Source organism: Volvox carteri (assembly GCF_000143455.1).
Source record: "Volvox carteri f. nagariensis unplaced genomic scaffold VOLCAscaffold_24, whole genome shotgun sequence".
Classification (NCBI taxonomy): domain Eukaryota; kingdom Viridiplantae; phylum Chlorophyta; class Chlorophyceae; order Chlamydomonadales; family Volvocaceae; genus Volvox; species Volvox carteri.
In genome coordinates, this window is record NW_003307567.1 from 745,418 (window position 1) to 762,778 (window position 17,361).

Genomic DNA, 17,361 nt, shown 5'->3' on the forward strand with positions numbered 1-17,361 from the left:
ATCAGCCACCCACCCACCCACCCGCCCACCCAGGCATGGAGATTCGAGTAAGGGACATGGAGTGCGGCGTTACGCAATATACCACTCCACCCAACAAACAACGTGCTGGTGGAGATATATGTGGCCCTAAACAACAGAAGCAGCCGAGTAGGGCGGTATGGCCACGCCAACTAAAGCAGCACGCCAGCAGCAAGCAGTAGGGCGCGGACAGTGCTAGGAACAAGCAGCACCCTCTGCACCCGGCATGAGGTGAAGGCGTGTGCGCCAGCCAAGTTCGCGCCGAGGAGCAGACAGACACTCCTACGAAGCTTGTTGCAGGTACCGGCGGATGAGCGACTCGACGTTTTCGTCAAACAGCTCGCATTTGATGACTTGTTCCGTTTCGTAGAAAGGGTTTTTCATCACATAGTCCGAGTAAAGCTCATATATCCTGTACGGCACAACGTACGGCGTTAAATTGCCGTGATCAATGCCGTGATTGATGCATGGGGGAAATATGTTACACCCTCCAATGGGATTGAGAGGGCGGGGCGAGATGGACGTGGCCAGGCAGCTAAAATCGGACACGAGCCGGTTGAGGGCAAGAGGCAGAAAGAGGCGGAGAGGGAAGACGAGAGAGAGAGACACAGAGAGGGAGGGAGAAAAAAAGGGAGAAGCCCATAGTCCCATGGCCCCCGGCCCCGCCAGCCCATAGCCCCCGGCCGCGCATCTTGCAACCAACCCGCTTCCGTGCGCATGTCGTACCTTTGCAGCAATGCCGGTATGAAAGAGGCGTGTGGGTCCACCACTAACAAGAACTTGGTACCCGTCAAGGTCTGCAGGGGATGATAAGGCATATTGGATATACAGGAGGAATCAGTTATACAACGTTGTGGAGCCCGGTGCTGGCGGCGCCGGCGAAGAACCGTATGCTGCTGCGCTTCGGAATGGGTCCAGACGTCTACACCGGCGAAAAAGTATTTTTCGGGGGTGGTTGGCATCAGAAGGCCTCGCACCCAGATGCGTTAGTCATCTCGTTGAGCAGAACGAAGAGTATGTATGTTGGGCCAAGGCGATGCTTGCCGCCTGCCGCCTACCTCCTGCCCTCTTCATCGGCAGTTAACGACTACTAGTATTTTGCAAACAAGCAGTATTTTCCTCCTTTCCCCCTGTTCCCCTTTTCCTGTATGTCCTCACAAGAGCATAAGCCTGGGTTAATCCTTTTCTCGACACTCATAAGGCCCACCTGGAAGCAGTGGAGGTTGAAGGTGTCCGCCTCCAGGAGCTCAATGCCGGTGCATCCAGGTACCGGACTTAGCTGGCTTGCAATCACGTGGAGGGAGTGCCTAGAAGTAGGCCAGGCCAGGGAGGGAGGCAGCCAGGAAGGCAGAGCAGAACGACCCACGGGGCCAAAGGGCAAGGGGAGGGCAACTGTGAGTTCACTGGGCAAGTGGTGTGCACGTTTTCCTGGGGCCGGATGGAGGGAACCCAACCCCAATACTGTCACCCCTGTCACCCATCGTACTGTATAGCACACAGCCAAACCTGTACGCGCCAGTAGCGCAGCCGTTACACAATCGTTGCTGCATAGTTCAGTGGAATGCCTGACCGGCTCATTGAGGGCAGTTCCAGTCCAGTCCAGTAACACCAATAGTTCCACAATCGCCGAGGAGAACGTGCTGTTCCAAAACACGCTTATAACCCCAAACCAGTCCGGTCCGGTCATGTCCCACAAAGGCCACAACACCACTATCGCCCGAGGGCAGCCCTCAATCGCACGTCAAGGCTCCTGCGGTACAGCAGCCCTCACCATCCCTGACCCCATGCCTGGCTGACATTATTCGGATCCCCAAGCTGAGCCTTTCCTGTTGGGGAGTACCACGTATAATTACATACCAGTGTGAGCAATAGCTGTTTAGCTCAGGACCAGCCCCATCGTCAGGGCGTCCTTGAGGATGCGAGGATAGCCCTGATGGCCGCCATCGCATTATCGGGCGAACAGGGGCCACGAAAGCAAGCTATCAAGCAAACGACGTTGTCCGTCATCAAGCGGGAGCGCAGGCTTCAGAAGACCTGCGGCATGAGCGCCCTCTGCCAAACCCCCAATCGTGCTTAACCTTCTTCATCGTGCCACCGTCATCATGCACCCTTTCTTCTTGCGCTCTCCCTACCATCATGTGCTTCTTCGCGAGGGGGAGGCAGGGGAGGAGGGACTCCGGCACCCAACCACACGCCCCACACCTGTACCCTCCCGTCCACCGCTCTGCGATCTGACCTTTGCTACCCTTCGGGGTTCGCTCCGGGCAGAGAAGAGCTGTCACATGACCTTATGTTGCCCCTCATGTGTTTCCTACCATCACATGCTACCATAAAAGCCCCGTGGCAGACTGCCCTGTGGTGTCGCTGTCACGTCTAGACCGGCCCAGCAGGACAATCCGAGTGTCTCTCGGCCTAGTCCAACTTGGCTCAACACAGCCCAGCCACGCACACAGTCTTAACTCAGATTGCCATGTATGACTGCTTGGGTGCTCCAGGAGGCACTAACCAGCCTGCTGAGGTAGCTTGGGATGCCGGGAGCTCATTCCCGCCCCGGCCCATCCACTCAGCCGTACACCCGTACCCGCCATCCTAATGTAAACAGCGTTCATAAAGTTGAGGTGCCCAGCATTGATGTGGTCCCTTAAGATGAGAGCCTTGCTCCGGTGTCGGAGGGCTTACCAGATGCTAGCTAGGCGCAGCGAGTCGTTGGTTTCCACGCGGGCGGCTTCACAGAAATCCTGCGCATTTCGCAAGATGCAAAAGGGAGCAAATGCTATGGAGCTTGGCGCGCAAACACGTTGAAAGGGCGGGGCATGGATGCGGGGCTTCAGCCTTTCGAGGCCAAGGTTGCAGGAGCGAAGGGAAAGACCGTGCTGGTTGCGGATACACAGCTAACTTGCGTGCCTCCAGTAAGGAAGTTTATGGGGGAGCATTAACCAACATACCCTGTTGTAAATAAGTCCACCGGATTTGTTGATCACGTAGAGCGAGTACACCGACATCCTCCAGACACCCGCCACTCCACCGGACAGCCCTGCGGCTAGCCCTCCCAGCCGACAGCGACAGGCAAATGCAAAGGTTCCTGAAATACACCTGTTCAGTTCGTCATCGCTAACTTGGGCTCTGCGCAGACCTCTCCGCGCCAAAAGAAAGAATCAGTTCCATAGGAACAAATGCACAATTTACAACAAAGGCTTTCAAGAAGTCTTTGAATGGTTGGTGACACACATTGCACACAGGCAACGGGCAATTAAGGGTTGCTCGTCCACCATGTGCCGTAAATTGTAAGCATAGGATAGCTGGTGCATTGCCCGATGCTGCAATATCGCAGAAAGCGGTACTGTCCACTTACTGGCATAGTATTATATATTATTTATATATATTTGCAAACATTTTGAACCGTGGCCCTTGGGGCAGCGTGCGCACCTCGGCTACCAGATATTTATGCCGCCTACCAAAATTGATTTCCTCTACTTCATTAGTCCATCGTGAGCAAAGTCTTTCCAAGCTTCAGTATCAAAGGCCGTACCCTTGACATGACCTTGGCAGTGCTCCTGCGGAGGTGGGGCTCAGGAGACCTTCCCGGGCGCTGACTGCTGCCGCCACTTCTGGCAAACGCGCTACCTGCCGGCGCTGCCATGGTCTTCGGGCTTTTCACCACGGACAATGGAGCCGCAAGCAGCGACCGCGGAGCACCTAGCCCATACGTACACCGGCATGATCACCATCGCAAATTGGACGCATCGGAAAAGACTGCTCCATCCCAGCCGTCTGCGCCAGCAGGAGGGGCCAAGCAATTTCTCCTTGTGCTCAACAATGGCCACGGAATCAGGCACCTAGCGACACATCGGGGCTACGCCATAGCGCCAGACGGCATCAGGCTGTTTTTTGAAATCTTTGAGTGCCACGGCCATACAGCTACCGGGTATGCCGCTCCGGAATCAGCGTGCTGTTATGAAGTCCGAGCGACCGGGGCTCTTTTTGAAGGTAGCGTTAATATGAGCCCAGATAAGGAGGCCGCAAGGGACGGGCAGGACCGCGCCGAGATCAGTCCGAAACGTGCAAACAAGCATTCATTGAATGGCGTGTCCGTAACGCCTGGGTCAGCGGTGGCAACGCCCACGGCTGCAGCCCTAGCAGTATCGTCAGGATCGGAAGCTGCAGCTTTAACAGCAGTAGCAGTAATAGCAGGGCCACAGGAAGAAGGCAATGTGGTAGGAATGGGTTCAGCAGGAAATAGCGCAGGCGCAGGTACGATGCAGTTTTCGGAGAGCGGGCCAGCGACCCGCGGGTCAGTTAGAGGAAGCGACAGCGCCATCGCCACCACTCAGCAAACAGAAACGGCGGGTGAGACTCGAATTCGCATCGCCGCGCACTATCTCTTTCCACCTTTCTTTTCCTTTCCTCACACCTTGTGGGGGGAGAATGCGCACCTGGAGAAGATGATCACGGTTTGCTAAGAATGCTGCACCGTCACTGTCATGCCGTATGTCTATAACAGTCATGTCACGACCTACCGGCTTCTCGCGACCCTTATCGGGCGTGGCCCACATACTCACGCATACACCTGCATGCAGATGTTGGAAGTGACGGCGGTAGCGATGGGGGCCAGCACCGGCAATCTGGTTTGCCTGGCTCCTCGTCGGAGCCGGGGAAGGCGGTAGTGATGACGGCGGCAGAGCCTGTCGGGACAGCGCCATCGGGATTGGGGGGCCCATGGAAGGCGGAGCTGGAGGCAAGTCAGGTCGGGAAAGCCGCCGCCTCTGCTGCCTTTGCTTCCACTTCCTCTTCATCTACCGTCTCCGCCTTCGCTGCATCCACCACTGGTTGCAAGGAGGATGTGGCCAACGTGCTGCTCATAATGGGTGAGGCCCGAGAGTTGGTTGAGATTGGTAGCCGTTCGGGGAGTCCTTAAGGAATGCGTCGGTCATGTGACGGCTTTGGAAGCGCTCGTGCCTGTGCCCGCTGCGTGTAACCAGAGCAAGCGGCAGAAGATTGAGCGCGTGCACAGGAGCCATGATACTCCGCAAGAACGGGGCGGGTTTCTACAGGCGCTCCAGCGTTCCTTGCCTGCGGGCGTCAGGCCTTTCGCTATGCGTGCCTGGCCTGGTGCTATGCATGGCTTGCTGCTGTTGTTGGTTGCGGTCTTATAGAGCCATGGTTGCTCCACAGCACACGGAAACTCGCGCATCCCGCGTCACCCCAATCCCAATGCCGACCTACGGCACCGACCAACCAACCCGACCGACCCGAATCGCATCCCTCGTTGCGGGCCAGGTTTTGCGGCGGGGCGAAACGGCTGGCTGCCGCTGATCCAGCATTGGATGAAACAAGTAAGGATCCAGGGGTTAGGGCTCTGGAGGCCTGGTCTCACAAAAAACACAACAGCAGACATAGGCCGCTGCCACAAAGGCCGTTTGAGTTCATCCACTTGAAATCCTTGCACAGGCGGATTCGGAGCCCCTGCTTCGGCACCAGCGAGTCCGTTTCTGCGTTTTTGACAACCGGGGCATTGGCGACAGCGACAGCCCTCCACACTCGAAACAATACTCGACCACCGTGATGGCGAGCGACGCGCTAGCAGTGATGGTGGGTGTCTTATGTACTTGTGCACGGTGTTGGCATGGTTGGGTGTGGTTTTTTCTTTGCGTTCAAATGATGTGACGATGGCGCGGGTGCGAATCAGTGCTCCAGTGCGAATCAGCTCAGGCACAGACCAACAGGATTGCGACTGGTAAAATCAGCCAGTAGCAACCGTCATGCGTGTGTGGTTTCTTCTCTCCTGAAGCAACCAATGGACATGTTGATCGCGAGCGTTAACATACGCATATCTTTGCTGTAGTAGTGCTTATGAGGTTCATGGGTGGGCAGGTAAGCAGCAGGCGGAGGCGGTAGATGGGTTGGCACACGTCCTGTAGTATTAATTTTGGCCCGCAGCGCAGGTGTTTGGTAGGCAGAGGCCGGGCAAGCCAGGGGAAGGGCTCACATGGGCACGTATGCGCGCATGTCTGCGATGCGTGAATGCCCTCGGCTATTGTTCCGCCTCCTATCCCCTCAACCCATTCCATTATTCGCTCTTCTCGCCACCGGCCCCGTTCCGACGCCAACCGTTGCTACTACTACTATTACTACCACCACCACCGCCGCGGACTATGCTTCAGGACCGTTTGGGCTGGCACAAGGCCCATGTGGTGGGGTTCTCCATGGGCGGCATGATCGCGCTGCGACTTGCCGTACAGGCTCCAGAGCGGTTGCTTTCGCTGACGGCGCTCTCCGTCACCAATGGAGGCTGGCAGGTTATTCCCACTCGTTGGCGGGCGGTGAAGCTGCTGATGCGGGCCGCAACGGCACGCACGCCACGAGAACGCGCGCACGCGGACGTGCACTTTCACTTCAGCCGCGCGACGTTGCATGCGCAGGTGGGCTCGGGTTGTTCTGGGGCTTGGGGATGCGAGTATGCTGGAGATGTGTGGGTAATAAGCGGACCATTCAAAAAGGTGCACGTAGAGAGGATTAGGTATTTCGGGCGCGTTATTCCGCCTGCTCGGACAGGACATGTGTACTTTCATCGGAAAGTAGGTTAGGGAGGATAATCTTTGTGATGTGCAATGCGTGTGTCGCTCTCGTTGATCCGATTTTAGCCTTCGACTTGGGGTCTGTCTTTCCTTTCCTATCTCCATCCTTCTGCATTTCTGCCTCCTAATAGATACCCGTGCTGGACTCCTGCGATGGCGGCGATAGCGGTGGAGGCAATCGTACGGTGGCGACGGCGCAGGTCCACCAGAGTGTGGAGACGGCACTCATAGACGAATACGTGTCAACGAGCCAAGAAGGCGCGCCTCAGCCGCATTCGGGCGTTATGGGACAGCTGCATGCGGTTTGGAACCACGGTCTGTCGGTTTCGGAGCAGCGGCGCCTGCGACACCTGGCGGTACCGTTCAAGGTTATCCATGGCGACCATGACATGATGGCAATGCCGTCGTACGGCGAGCGCATCGCAAAGCACACGGGAGCGGAGTTTATTATGCTCAGTGGCGGTCACTTTGTGGCTCGGGAATGTGCGCCCGAGGTGGGTAACTTGGTGCGGGCATAGACTGGGAATATGTGTGCTGGTGGTGGTGGTCCTGAAGTTGTGCGTAAAGGATCAGCGACATTCACTTGCTTGACATTTCTGTTTTTGACTTTGCACCATGCAGGTTTGCATACACATCGCGGAGAGCATCGTGAGCGCGCGGAAGCTGAAGAGAGCTACCTAGGAGCAAGGACAGAAGGACCGCTGCGATACCGCTCTCTAGGCGTGTTGGAACGTCCGATTATTTTATTTTGATGATCATGTGTATGGTCGAACGGATAATCCGTTACGGGTGTAGTAAAGTGACGGTTGTTGTCAGTGCATACGTAGCATGCCCAACGCGCTTTCACGCTGGCTGGGCCATGAATGAGAATATTAAGCGTTGAGGATATGTCAGTACGTATAAATATCCACAGTTTAGTGACAGCATTTGCGTCCAACCTCGTTAATACACGGCGCCACGCCCGAGGTGCAAATGGGAGGTGTGTAGAGAGGTGCGAGCCAAGAGGCAGCACCGCTATGCATTGCACAGTGGAATGCCAGAGGTGTGAAAACGTGGAAGCTGGAGAGTTTTGGGTGAGGAAGGACGTTTTGGAGTCTGTTTTGATTATACTGCCACCAACTGGGGTGCCATGATCCTAAGGGGTCTCGGGTGCTTAGGACACTTACCGGAGCTGTACCTGAACCTGTATGAAGAGGGGAAGGTCAATTTCATTTCATCGAACCCGATCAATGTTAGATCTCATGAAAACATGAAAGGACCGATTTAATGATGACTAGCAGAACCCACGTCTAATTACTACACCCGGGGAATTTGTGTCGGTCAACCGTAAACCAGGGGTTAAGTTGTGCCCATACTCATTGGATGGGAACGCCGAAACACACGACGTGCTACATCCCTCCCAAGTCATACTTGTCACTGCTGCAGTTTCGCTTAGGGGCGTCGCCTTTGGAGATGTCGGTCGCGCCAAGAGCACTGGTGTTTGGTCCGTGGCAACAAGAATGCAGTAAAATATGAGTTCGTGTGTTGCTAGAGTGTCCCGCGTACCTACGGGAAGGGCTTTTCAACCTAGGTGTACGCCAGGCTAATATCGAGCCCTTGCATAATATGAGGTCTCTCATGGAGATAAATGATCGGCGCGGACGTGAGCAGATCGTACACAACATCTGGATGAGGCGACGCCGAGTAGTAAGCCTGAGGTCGCTTACTGTAGTTACTGTTTTCTCTCGCAGATGGGGTTCTGAACCCTTTCTTCTTTTTCCTTTTTTGTTTCCTCCCTGTTTTTGCTACGCCAGAACTCGCGATGAGCCGTCTGGGCCTGACGAGCTCTCGCGAGCTTGTAACATACACCATCCGTGCTAGCCCGCCATATGCCAAGGATCAAGCCCTAATCCGTGGCGTTAATCCTATGTGGAAACACCCCCTAACAGTTTACCTGAACAGCGGAGAAAGTGGTATCGACTTCCCGTAAAATTCCTTACTAAATCATTTGGGCATAAGCTTTTGGGCATAAGCTTCTGAGTTCGGAGGATGAGACTTTCCTGAAGTTAATGCAAGTCTGGTCTCGGAACGATAGCGCCGTACGTCCCAGTAGCAGGCTGTTGAACCCAACTGCCGCGGTTTGTGTGCTGAAAATCTGACTTGACTTTAGGAGACAAATTTGGGTGCCCTCTTGCCCTTCCCCACTCCTCCTTGGGAAGTGTCCAATTCACATATTTGCCTCCCCTCAACCTCTTTGCGCTTCAACTCGCAAGTCCACACCAAAATTGCCAACATAACAGCAGCTCAAATAACAAAACAATTGGAGCTTTAACGCACGTGGGCGCTGGAGGGAGGCGAGGTGCGGGCTCCTAGCTGTTGTTTTGGGGGAGGTTCGCTACTTACGTGCTACGCACAGGAAGCTGGTTTGCGTGGCAGGATTTCCTTGAAGTTTGTTAAAATTTACGCAAGTAATAAAAGGACTATACAGCAATACGTCAATTACTTTACGTCTGTCGGGGCCTGACCAGATACTTTGAACGCGTTTGCGCATCACTGACTCCCTCTGACTAGCTGCCAAGGATATCATAAGTTGAAAAGCATACATAAATTGATTGTTATGGATTCATAGGATAGGCCCCAGCCTGTCCGGGACATTCAAGTCAGCGCATTGCTGCTAGCGGGCCAAACCTTAGCGCCAAGCCCGCTCATCTCATTCATCGCAGATGTATCGCGCGTCCATGGGGACGCGAGTTGTTTTCGTGCTCAGCGGCCTTTGGCTGGCTGCTATGAGCGTCACCGCGGAACACAGTTTGCAAGGCTTGGAGTTCGTTCCACGGTGCGTTTCTGCCTTCCCTGCAACATGATTAAAGCTCATTGTTGGCCGAGGCTCGTGTCCCGCACGGTCCAAGGCCTTAAAAGTTGGTTTTCACGTTAAGTGCTGCCTATGCAGGTTTACTCGGCTCTTGCGGCAGGATCTTAGTAGCGTGGCGTCCTACCTCTTGCCCACGGAGCAGCCTCCTCTCTGCGCCGGACAATGCTGCCAGGCGGACTCTTACGCGTCACCGTACGGCTTACTTTCTATGAGCAATACGCAGCAGATTTTCGGCGGGCGTACATACACGACGTTTTCCTTCATCCTTCACTCCAACCAGACTTGCAATAGCGCCTTGGACCACGCGGGTTGCTGCAGCAGCGCAGCGTACATTGTCTGGATTGACGTTGGTGAGTCGCTATGCCATGCAGAACTCACTTGAGCCTCATGCTACCCTGTTTGCCAGCTGACAGGGGTGGATTGGTTGTTTCAGGCAGGCTCGGGTGCTTGAGCTGCGCCATGACACAGTTTCGGCTGAACCCCGTTCCTTCCCATGGCTATTGCCGCTGTTGCCCCCTCACCGCAGATCCCACGTTGAAGGTCAAGTACGTGTCCTATAATGGCGTGCGCCTCGCGAGTGCGGAGCAGAGCCAGTTCGGTCTGAAGCTCGGCTCCCTTAATCTCCAGGTGGCGCAAGCAAAGAATGGTACGCAGCGTTGATTAACCCGAAGTCACGGGGACGTGACACTGATGCATCGGGGGTAGAGTTATGGCTTTGCGGCGTTGTTCGTCTTCGTAGAGAGCAGTGTTTCGGATGCTCGGATGCCTGCAAGTTTCATCTACACTGATTCCGCTTTGGGGCAGTGATTTTTCAACGCCTCGTGCGACCCGCGACCTGATGTCCGCGGCCTCTCGATGTCCAGTGATCCCTCTGCGCTTGTCCCTCTTCCCTTCTGTGCTTTCTTTCTGCCACATGTATGATCCCGAATTCGTCAAGCATCATTTCCCACTTCTCAACCTGATTCCTCTCCCGTTGCTTTCCTGCTCGTATATGTTATCTCCCAGGCATTCCCGTGGCCATTACCGTAGAGGGCGCCGCAGATACGCTGTGTCCGCCGCCTGGCCTTGCCCCCGTCACCGGCTTGTGCGAGCTGGTCATCCAGGGTGGCACTGACATCAATCCCAACGCCTGCTGCCCCACCACCGTCACCGCTGCTGGCAGCGGGCCCTCGTCGCAACCGGGCCCCAATTCCGTCTTCCAGTGCTCGGGCACCTTGAGCAACAGTCCATTCAAGCTGGTCTTTGATGGCGTCACGCCCATCTCCAGCCAATCCACCTCCACCTCGCTCGCTCAAGCCCAGTTCCTGGCCTACAATTTTCGCCTGGTGGCCACGTCCTCGTGCGAGCCCGACGGTGTGACGAACTGCTGCCACGCCCAGCTAGCGTATGTCAACCTCAAGGTGACGGACCTGCCCATTAGCGGTGTTCAGCTGGGCCGAAGTAGCGTAAACTTCTCGACGTCATCTTGGAATGAGCCCAACAGCGCTTCGTACCGGTCGCTTTTGGTGGATGAGCTGAACTTGGTGGCAGACGATCTGGGTTCCAATGGCCTGGCTCTGACGGTGACGGTGCGGTTGCCCATCGGCAGTACTGCATCCAACGTCGATCTGTGCGACGCCTCGTCGGACCCGCAGCAGGGCGCCTGCACCTACTATCTTCACTCGGAGGATGGCTTTTGCTGCCCATCTGGGCTGGTGCTGCCGAGCGCTGGCGTGCCACCGCCACCGGCAGGGACTTGCTGGCCGACACAGAACGTGCCTGCTGCCGATACATCCATGTCGCTCCAGTATTACGAGCGTGTCGCATCGGCTGCCACTACCACATTTGCGTTCTTGTTGGCCAACCACAATCCCGCGTCGGGCTGCACCAAAAGCTACTGTGTGGACGTTTGCTCGTGGACTTTGTATCTGGACCCTGGTGCCGCGTCGCAGGTGGCAGTTGGCCATGAGAGCCCTCTAAACAATGGCCGCCAGACGATCGAGGCCGGCTCGGGCACCTCACCAGCAAGTCTCACCTTTACCTACGGCCCCGCTGGCGAGTCGACCAATACGTTCTATGTGACGTTGCCTGCCGGCGGCAAGCACCTGACTGATCTTTGTGCGCGCAACGCGCTTCCGGGACAAGGTGTCCGGCCTTGTGCAGCCGTCGTTCGCAGCGCCTCGGTTTACATTATGGTGTTCTTTGACGACAGTGACGTCATTATTGTGCCCGGTGCAGCACCGCCGCCGCCACCGCCGGTGGAGCAAATATGCATGTCGCCACGGCCCATGTCCGACTCTTGTCTCGTTGCTCAGACTGCGCACTATAACACCCTATCCTCTACAGCGGTGTTTGATTTCCCTGTCTCACCGGCCGCCGCCAGCACCACCTGCCGGCCGCCGGCCGCGCCGGGTGACCTGGCCACGCTGCATCTACTGCTTGCCCCCGCGACCGTGGACCAGCTCACGACGCGTAGGCAGATCCGGCCTGACAGGGGTGTGTCCCTTGACCGGAACGATGGTGTGCGATGGCAGGTTTCCACGACTGCAGCTAGCTCGTTATCCTTCCAGGTGCAGGGCCCACTGGGCATCACGGAGGTTTGCCAGCAAGGTGTGACAGGTGAACAGCCGGCCGGCACTTGCGTGGTAGAGGTAAGCGGCGACCTGGGCTGCTTCCGAGGCTACGTGGGCGCGACAGCAGACGGCCGGCTCATCTGGGTCGAGGAGTCGACAAGCAAGAAGGGCGTGGGCGCAAGTGTTATTGTGCCGGCGGTCGTGGTGCCGCTTGTGGCAGTACTCGCAGTCACGCTGCTGGTGATGGCGTGGTATCGCCGCCGCAAGGGCCAACAGTACTTCTTCATGAACAGCGGCAGCGACGATCTGGATCGGCCACTGGCGACACAAAGCATCAACAGCCTCCATGACGACCTTGCCACGGCGTCGGCTGCGGCCAGTGACGTGCAGATTCGCGTGCCGGGTGCGAGCCAGGGTGGGGCCATGCCTATTGGCCGACGCTGAGGGCTGAGTCGGGGGCACCTGCTTTCCTGGGCGAAAGATGGTATTGGCTGGGACCCACGGCACAGGCAGGGGATTGCTGGTGGGCTGGGATTTGCGATTCTCGTCCCCTCCGGCAGTTCACTTCTATGTGTGAATGGTATTTGGGTGTGGAGTGGGAGGCCATTTGATGTCTTTTGTGATAGGTGGGAAAGGTGCCGTGGTTGCGCTGGTTTGCGGGCTGGACTCGGGTGCATGGGGACTGGCTTGCAATCGGGGGCCTTTGCAGCCGACCGTGGACAGGCTGATGACACGACATGACAGCTGGCAAGGACGCCATGGATAGGGGTCCGGAACAGTGGAAGGGGCCGCGAATTGAAACAGCGACAGATGACAAGACAGGCGCATGCGCTGTGATTTGTCAAGTTAGTACCACGGCGCATTGTCGCCTGTGTGAATTTAGACCTTACCCGGTGGCTTAGGAGGTCGGCTAGCCAAGGCGGGAACGTAGGAAGGCGGCAGTAACTGCGGAGATGAAATCCTGCAGCCCAAACAAGGGCGTGGGCTTCGCATCCATCTGTATAGCTGTTGGGGCCGTAGATCAACGCGCATGCCAACATGCGTGGGGTGTGGTAGTGGCTAAGAACTAGCGGGCTCGTGGCGATCGTGGACGATGTCAGTGTGTAGCCCAGTGGCACGTTAGTGACGTATTAGTAGGCAGCGCTGAGACCTTAGCTGTGGACGGATCGTGGTAGTTGGTGAAAGTGCTGCAGCCCACAGAGGCTTGCACCGTAAATGCATGGAACCCCTTGGAATGACGTGAGATGAGCTGTCGCGCTTGCACCACTTGAGATTCAGGGCAGTGCATTCCGTGGTAGTATACTGCCTCAAAGCTGGTTAGCGACACTAGGAAGGGGGTTGGCACGCCACATAACGAAAGTTTAATTCGCAGGGTGGTGCGATTGTATCCCTGTTGTGGTGATCCCTTGCCATTCGGGTTCCCCGGATAACCTGGGAAAACGCTGCATCGCACCGGGCTTAGGGCGTTTTTGATGTTGTTGGATGTCAAGCCTTGGTGGTTCATTACGGATAAGCACAGGAAACAGGCGCACAGCCCCCCTGGTACACCGTCCAGCATCGCTCTTATGCCTAACTGCTTACCAGCCACAACTGAATGCCCAACATCAATGAATGCGGCGGGAAGGATGCAGCAATACGAACGAAAGAAATCTTACGTCCTCGTGGGCCAACTCTGGCAGGCGGCCCAACGTCATTGGTTCACTCCCCTTGTAGGCCATTACGTGCGTAGACTGCCCTGTGCACTTCACACTTCCTTGGTCCACCTGGGTAAGTGGATGTGCCCTCACTTTGCACTAAGAATGAAACATGTATCCACGACCCTCTCGATGCAACAGCCCTAGCGGTGCAATCAAAACCCACTCCTATCTATGCCCATCGTCCCGGCCACCACAAGCGAACCTAAGAGTTACAAGTTCCGCACACAAGTGCGGGTGTGTCCGTAAAAGCCGGGGGGCCATGGACGTTGTATTGGTATTGATGCGGGTACGCGGGAGGTCATCTTCATTCTCCCTCGTCCGCTTCAGGGTGAAGCGCCTCAGCGCGACGTGCCTGGCCTCCCAAATAACTAAGAATGCCAGGCATACATATCTGCATGTGGACTTTGGTTCCTCCACATCACCCGACAGATCCCAAGGGATTCAATATACCGCGCAAGTCCCCTCTGGTCCCGACAAAACAGGACATGGCTTGGCGGATTTCTCAGAGGACGCCTCACCCAGAACCACCGTAGTCCCGAAACGCTCCTTTCCCGCACTCTCCTGCCCTGCCCCGCTCTGCACCCGCACGAGCATCCTGCAGGATCTTCGCGTCAACAATCACCAGTCGGCAGGAAACCAGACAGCAACGACCTCCCACGTGGGCGGAGGGGACAACACGGTGGGTCCCCCTCTTTCGCTAGGAGTCCAACATCTCCCCACTCTCACCTCACCCTCCTGCCTGCCTGCCTGCCCTCCTTTGGAGGTCGACCCTTGCCGGGTCGTTATACACAAGCACATACATACACCTCCAGGCTGCCGTGCTAGGATCAACCAAAGCAACTGTGCACATACGCGCAGGCCTTACGTACATACAAGCATCATCTACAATCGTACATGTGTGTACATAAATATGCATCCACGTCTCAGTTTCATTAAAGCTCATAAAAGAACGATGCGCACACACGCATCTTGCCCGATGCGCAGTGCAGCGCAGTACAGTGCAGTGCAACAATACAGCATCACGGGTGCATTTCAGCCGCATAGGAACAGCTCTCAGACAGCTCTCCACCTTCCCCCTCAACTCTCCCACCTTTCCCCCCCATCCGCCTTCCCTTCCGCATACAACACTGCACCCACCTTCCGTCCCCAACCCAACCCAACCACCTCCACCAAGCGCGAAACAGGAGGACTACGTCGTGTGTGAAGTCATACCGTTATGAACGAACAGACACACCACCTCACGCTGTTAGCATCTAGCCTCGGGGCTTCTTCCCCCCGCTGTTGAACTGCAGCTTTATGAGGGAGGCGTTCAGCTGCTCGGGCCCGGAGCTGTCGCCGCCGCCATCGCCATCCGGGCCAGGTGTCCGGGCGCTGAGTGGCAGCAGGTTTCGCGACTGTCCATGAGAAGGGCCGCGAACCGGACCGCTGACTGAGCTGGTAATGGTGGTGGTGGTGGTGGTGGTGGGGCCTCCCTCGTGGTTCATGGTTGCGCCTGTATGTATTTGAGGCGGGGCGTGGAAAATGGAATCAATGAATCATACGCAAGCGGAGGAACGAAGGATCACCTGCCGACCTTGTGTGTCGTAGGGAGGGGCCGGAAGGGGAGGAGAAAGGGGTTATGCATGGAGTGGGAAAGGGGAGCAGTGCACTTCCCCCTGTTTGCCCCTCCCTCTCTCTTCTCCCTACACCCCCTCCCTCACATTCCCTGCGTCTCTCTCCTGTCTTCACTTCCCCCTTCCTGTCGCTCAGGCCCCGCCCCCAACCGCCACTCACTCACCTCGCGGCAACAGCAGCTTGCCCACTCGCCGCACCTCCCCGGTCTGTGCCCCCCCCCCCTCCCCTCCGCCTCCCGGTCCCCCGGGCACCAGGTCACCCGAGGAGCTGCTCCGACTGAGAGCGGCGCCCATGCTCTTGTGGCTGATGTTGCGCAGGCTGCGGCCACGGCGGGCTGCAGCAAGAAAAGGAGGGGAGGGGAATAAGGACCAGGGAGAAGTTTGGTTTGGAAGTGCCACAGAAGATTGCGGGTTAGGCGGGTGCGGTAGGAGCACGGAAGGAAGTGCCACAGACTCGAAAAAAGGCCCTGACACAAATGTGAGTTGAAGAGGTACCTAATAGGTGTCTAAGTGGAGGACAACAAAAACCCTGGATGGATGCCGCGGGGGACGGAAAAAGGGGAGCGGGAGGCATGTGAGCGAGGATAGAAAGGGCGGAGGCATAACTCGGTGTACGAATGTATGAGGACCACACCGGCGCTGGTACGAGAAAGGCCTTTCAAGATACGACACGACACGAAACGGACGACCCTTGGCCATAACCCTTCCCCCACTCACCCTCTACCCCTCTCACTTTCTACCCCTCTCAACCTCTTACCACTCCACCCTCGGACCCCCACACACACCCCACAACCACACGGGGACTTACCCAGCGGCGAGATGTCCCTGGACGAACCTCCCCCAGAGGCCTCGGCCCCCTCGTCGCCGCTCTGATGGTCACCCCCTTCCTCTCCTCCACCGCCACCGCCACCGCCCTCCCCACCGCCTCCATGTCCAGTACTCCTCTCCCCGTCCGCGGTCCCGTCGGCCGTTCCCGACCCGCCGTGTCCTGGCCTTGCGCCCCGACGTGATGTATTGATGGGCGGGTCGAAGGGCAGAACTGCGTCCACCGCCTGTTGTGGCGGTGGAGTGGGGCCCCAGCAGGGTTATTAGCAGCAGTGGCGTCAACATTTAGAAACAGCGGAAGCAATGGCTACAGCGGCCTTGCTCGCAATGGCAGTAGCCGCCGACGCATAAGGGCCTTTCCCTTCCTCAGTGTTTCCAAACTCCCCTTTTCGTCCGTACGGTACCTCCCAAGGGCCCCGCTCGTCCCCCTCCAATCTTGCCAAGTCGTCCCTTCCCCCCCTTAACTCCCTCTCCTCCCCCCTGCACCTCAATTCCCCCCCTCCCCTCCTCACCTCCCTCAATCCGCAGTAGGTGGTCATGAGGCGGCGGTAGGTCGTCCAGGCGGGAAGAGCAGCTTCACGGCCCCCAATGAGCTCGTCCACTCGCCGAGCTAGGTCAATGTACGACAGCACATCGCATTTAATCTATTCGCCATGAGGGCCAGCAGATGGACGGGCAGGCGGACGGGCGGTTGCGGCGGCTTAGTGGAGATGGGGTTGGGGTTGATAAGGGGGATCGGCCTCGAGGTCATAAAAGCAACAGCGAAGGAGGAGAAAGGGGAGGATAAAAAATCGGCGGCAGAGAGGCGGGGTGGGATGCTACGAGTCATACATGAACATTTCAGTTTTGAAAGGCTTGGGGGTTTTTTAAGGGCTTGGGGGTGAAGGCAGCATAGTGGCGAGGCGAGGCGTGGCGGCTGCGTAAACCTATCGCGCATGGTGGCAGTGCGGTGTTGGCAGTGCAGAGTATTACAGCATGAGGAGCGGGCCGGGCAGCCGGCAGGAAAGTCTTTCGGAGTGCAGACGTTCCTGCCGTACCGTACGGCAATGTCCCTGCGCCGTACCTCGGAGTGCGACTTGATCACGGCCACTTGCTGCTCCACCGCCACACGCATCAGCCGCCAACTCTCCTCCAGAAGCTCAAACTCGTCGTACGGCGGCAGGGCGCGCATGGGCTCGTGGCGAGTCACGTGGGTCGAGATACCCACAAACCCTGCAGTAGGGGGAGGAG

The 17,361-nt window shown here is 57.0% G+C and overlaps 4 protein-coding genes across 4 annotated transcripts in view; 2 read left to right on the forward strand and 2 right to left on the reverse strand.

Annotated features, from left to right (window-relative positions):
• Positions 1-300: 300 nt before the first annotated feature.
• Positions 301-3,020, reverse strand: VOLCADRAFT_101998 (uncharacterized protein; the record flags this gene model as incomplete). The annotated part of the gene is made up of 5 exons (XM_002951558.1): positions 301-430; positions 745-815; positions 1,226-1,325; positions 2,698-2,756; positions 2,964-3,020. 5 exons carry the CDS (start codon positions 3,018-3,020, stop codon positions 301-303), a joined length of 417 nt encoding a protein of 138 aa, XP_002951604.1.
• A 534-nt stretch (positions 3,021-3,554) lies between these two features.
• VOLCADRAFT_92100 (uncharacterized protein) lies at positions 3,555-7,274 on the forward strand (the record flags this gene model as incomplete). The annotated part of the gene is made up of 8 exons (XM_002951472.1): positions 3,555-3,580; positions 3,851-4,269; positions 4,596-4,883; positions 5,296-5,351; positions 5,467-5,607; positions 6,180-6,437; positions 6,725-7,087; positions 7,215-7,274. The coding sequence occupies 8 exons, from the start codon at positions 3,555-3,557 to the stop codon at positions 7,272-7,274; spliced, it is 1,611 nt and encodes a 536-aa protein (XP_002951518.1).
• A 946-nt stretch (positions 7,275-8,220) lies between these two features.
• On the forward strand, positions 8,221-12,440 carry VOLCADRAFT_105139 (uncharacterized protein; the record flags this gene model as incomplete). The annotated part of the gene is made up of 5 exons (XM_002951473.1): positions 8,221-8,235; positions 9,296-9,408; positions 9,523-9,794; positions 9,971-10,090; positions 10,450-12,440. 5 exons carry the CDS (start codon positions 8,221-8,223, stop codon positions 12,438-12,440), a joined length of 2,511 nt encoding a protein of 836 aa, XP_002951519.1.
• Positions 12,441-14,771: 2,331 nt separating this feature from the next.
• Positions 14,772-17,361, reverse strand: part of VOLCADRAFT_105140 (uncharacterized protein) — a gene marked incomplete at its 5' end in the record, with an annotated part of 11,613 nt that continues 9,023 nt past the window's right edge. The window contains 5 exons of the mRNA XM_002951559.1: positions 14,772-15,185; positions 15,471-15,641; positions 16,115-16,358; positions 16,644-16,775; positions 17,195-17,343. Of these exons, the coding sequence (XP_002951605.1) occupies positions 14,947-15,185; positions 15,471-15,641; positions 16,115-16,358; positions 16,644-16,775; positions 17,195-17,343 (935 nt within the window). The 3' untranslated portion in view covers positions 14,772-14,946. The remainder of the gene's footprint in view (positions 15,186-15,470; positions 15,642-16,114; positions 16,359-16,643; positions 16,776-17,194; positions 17,344-17,361) is intronic.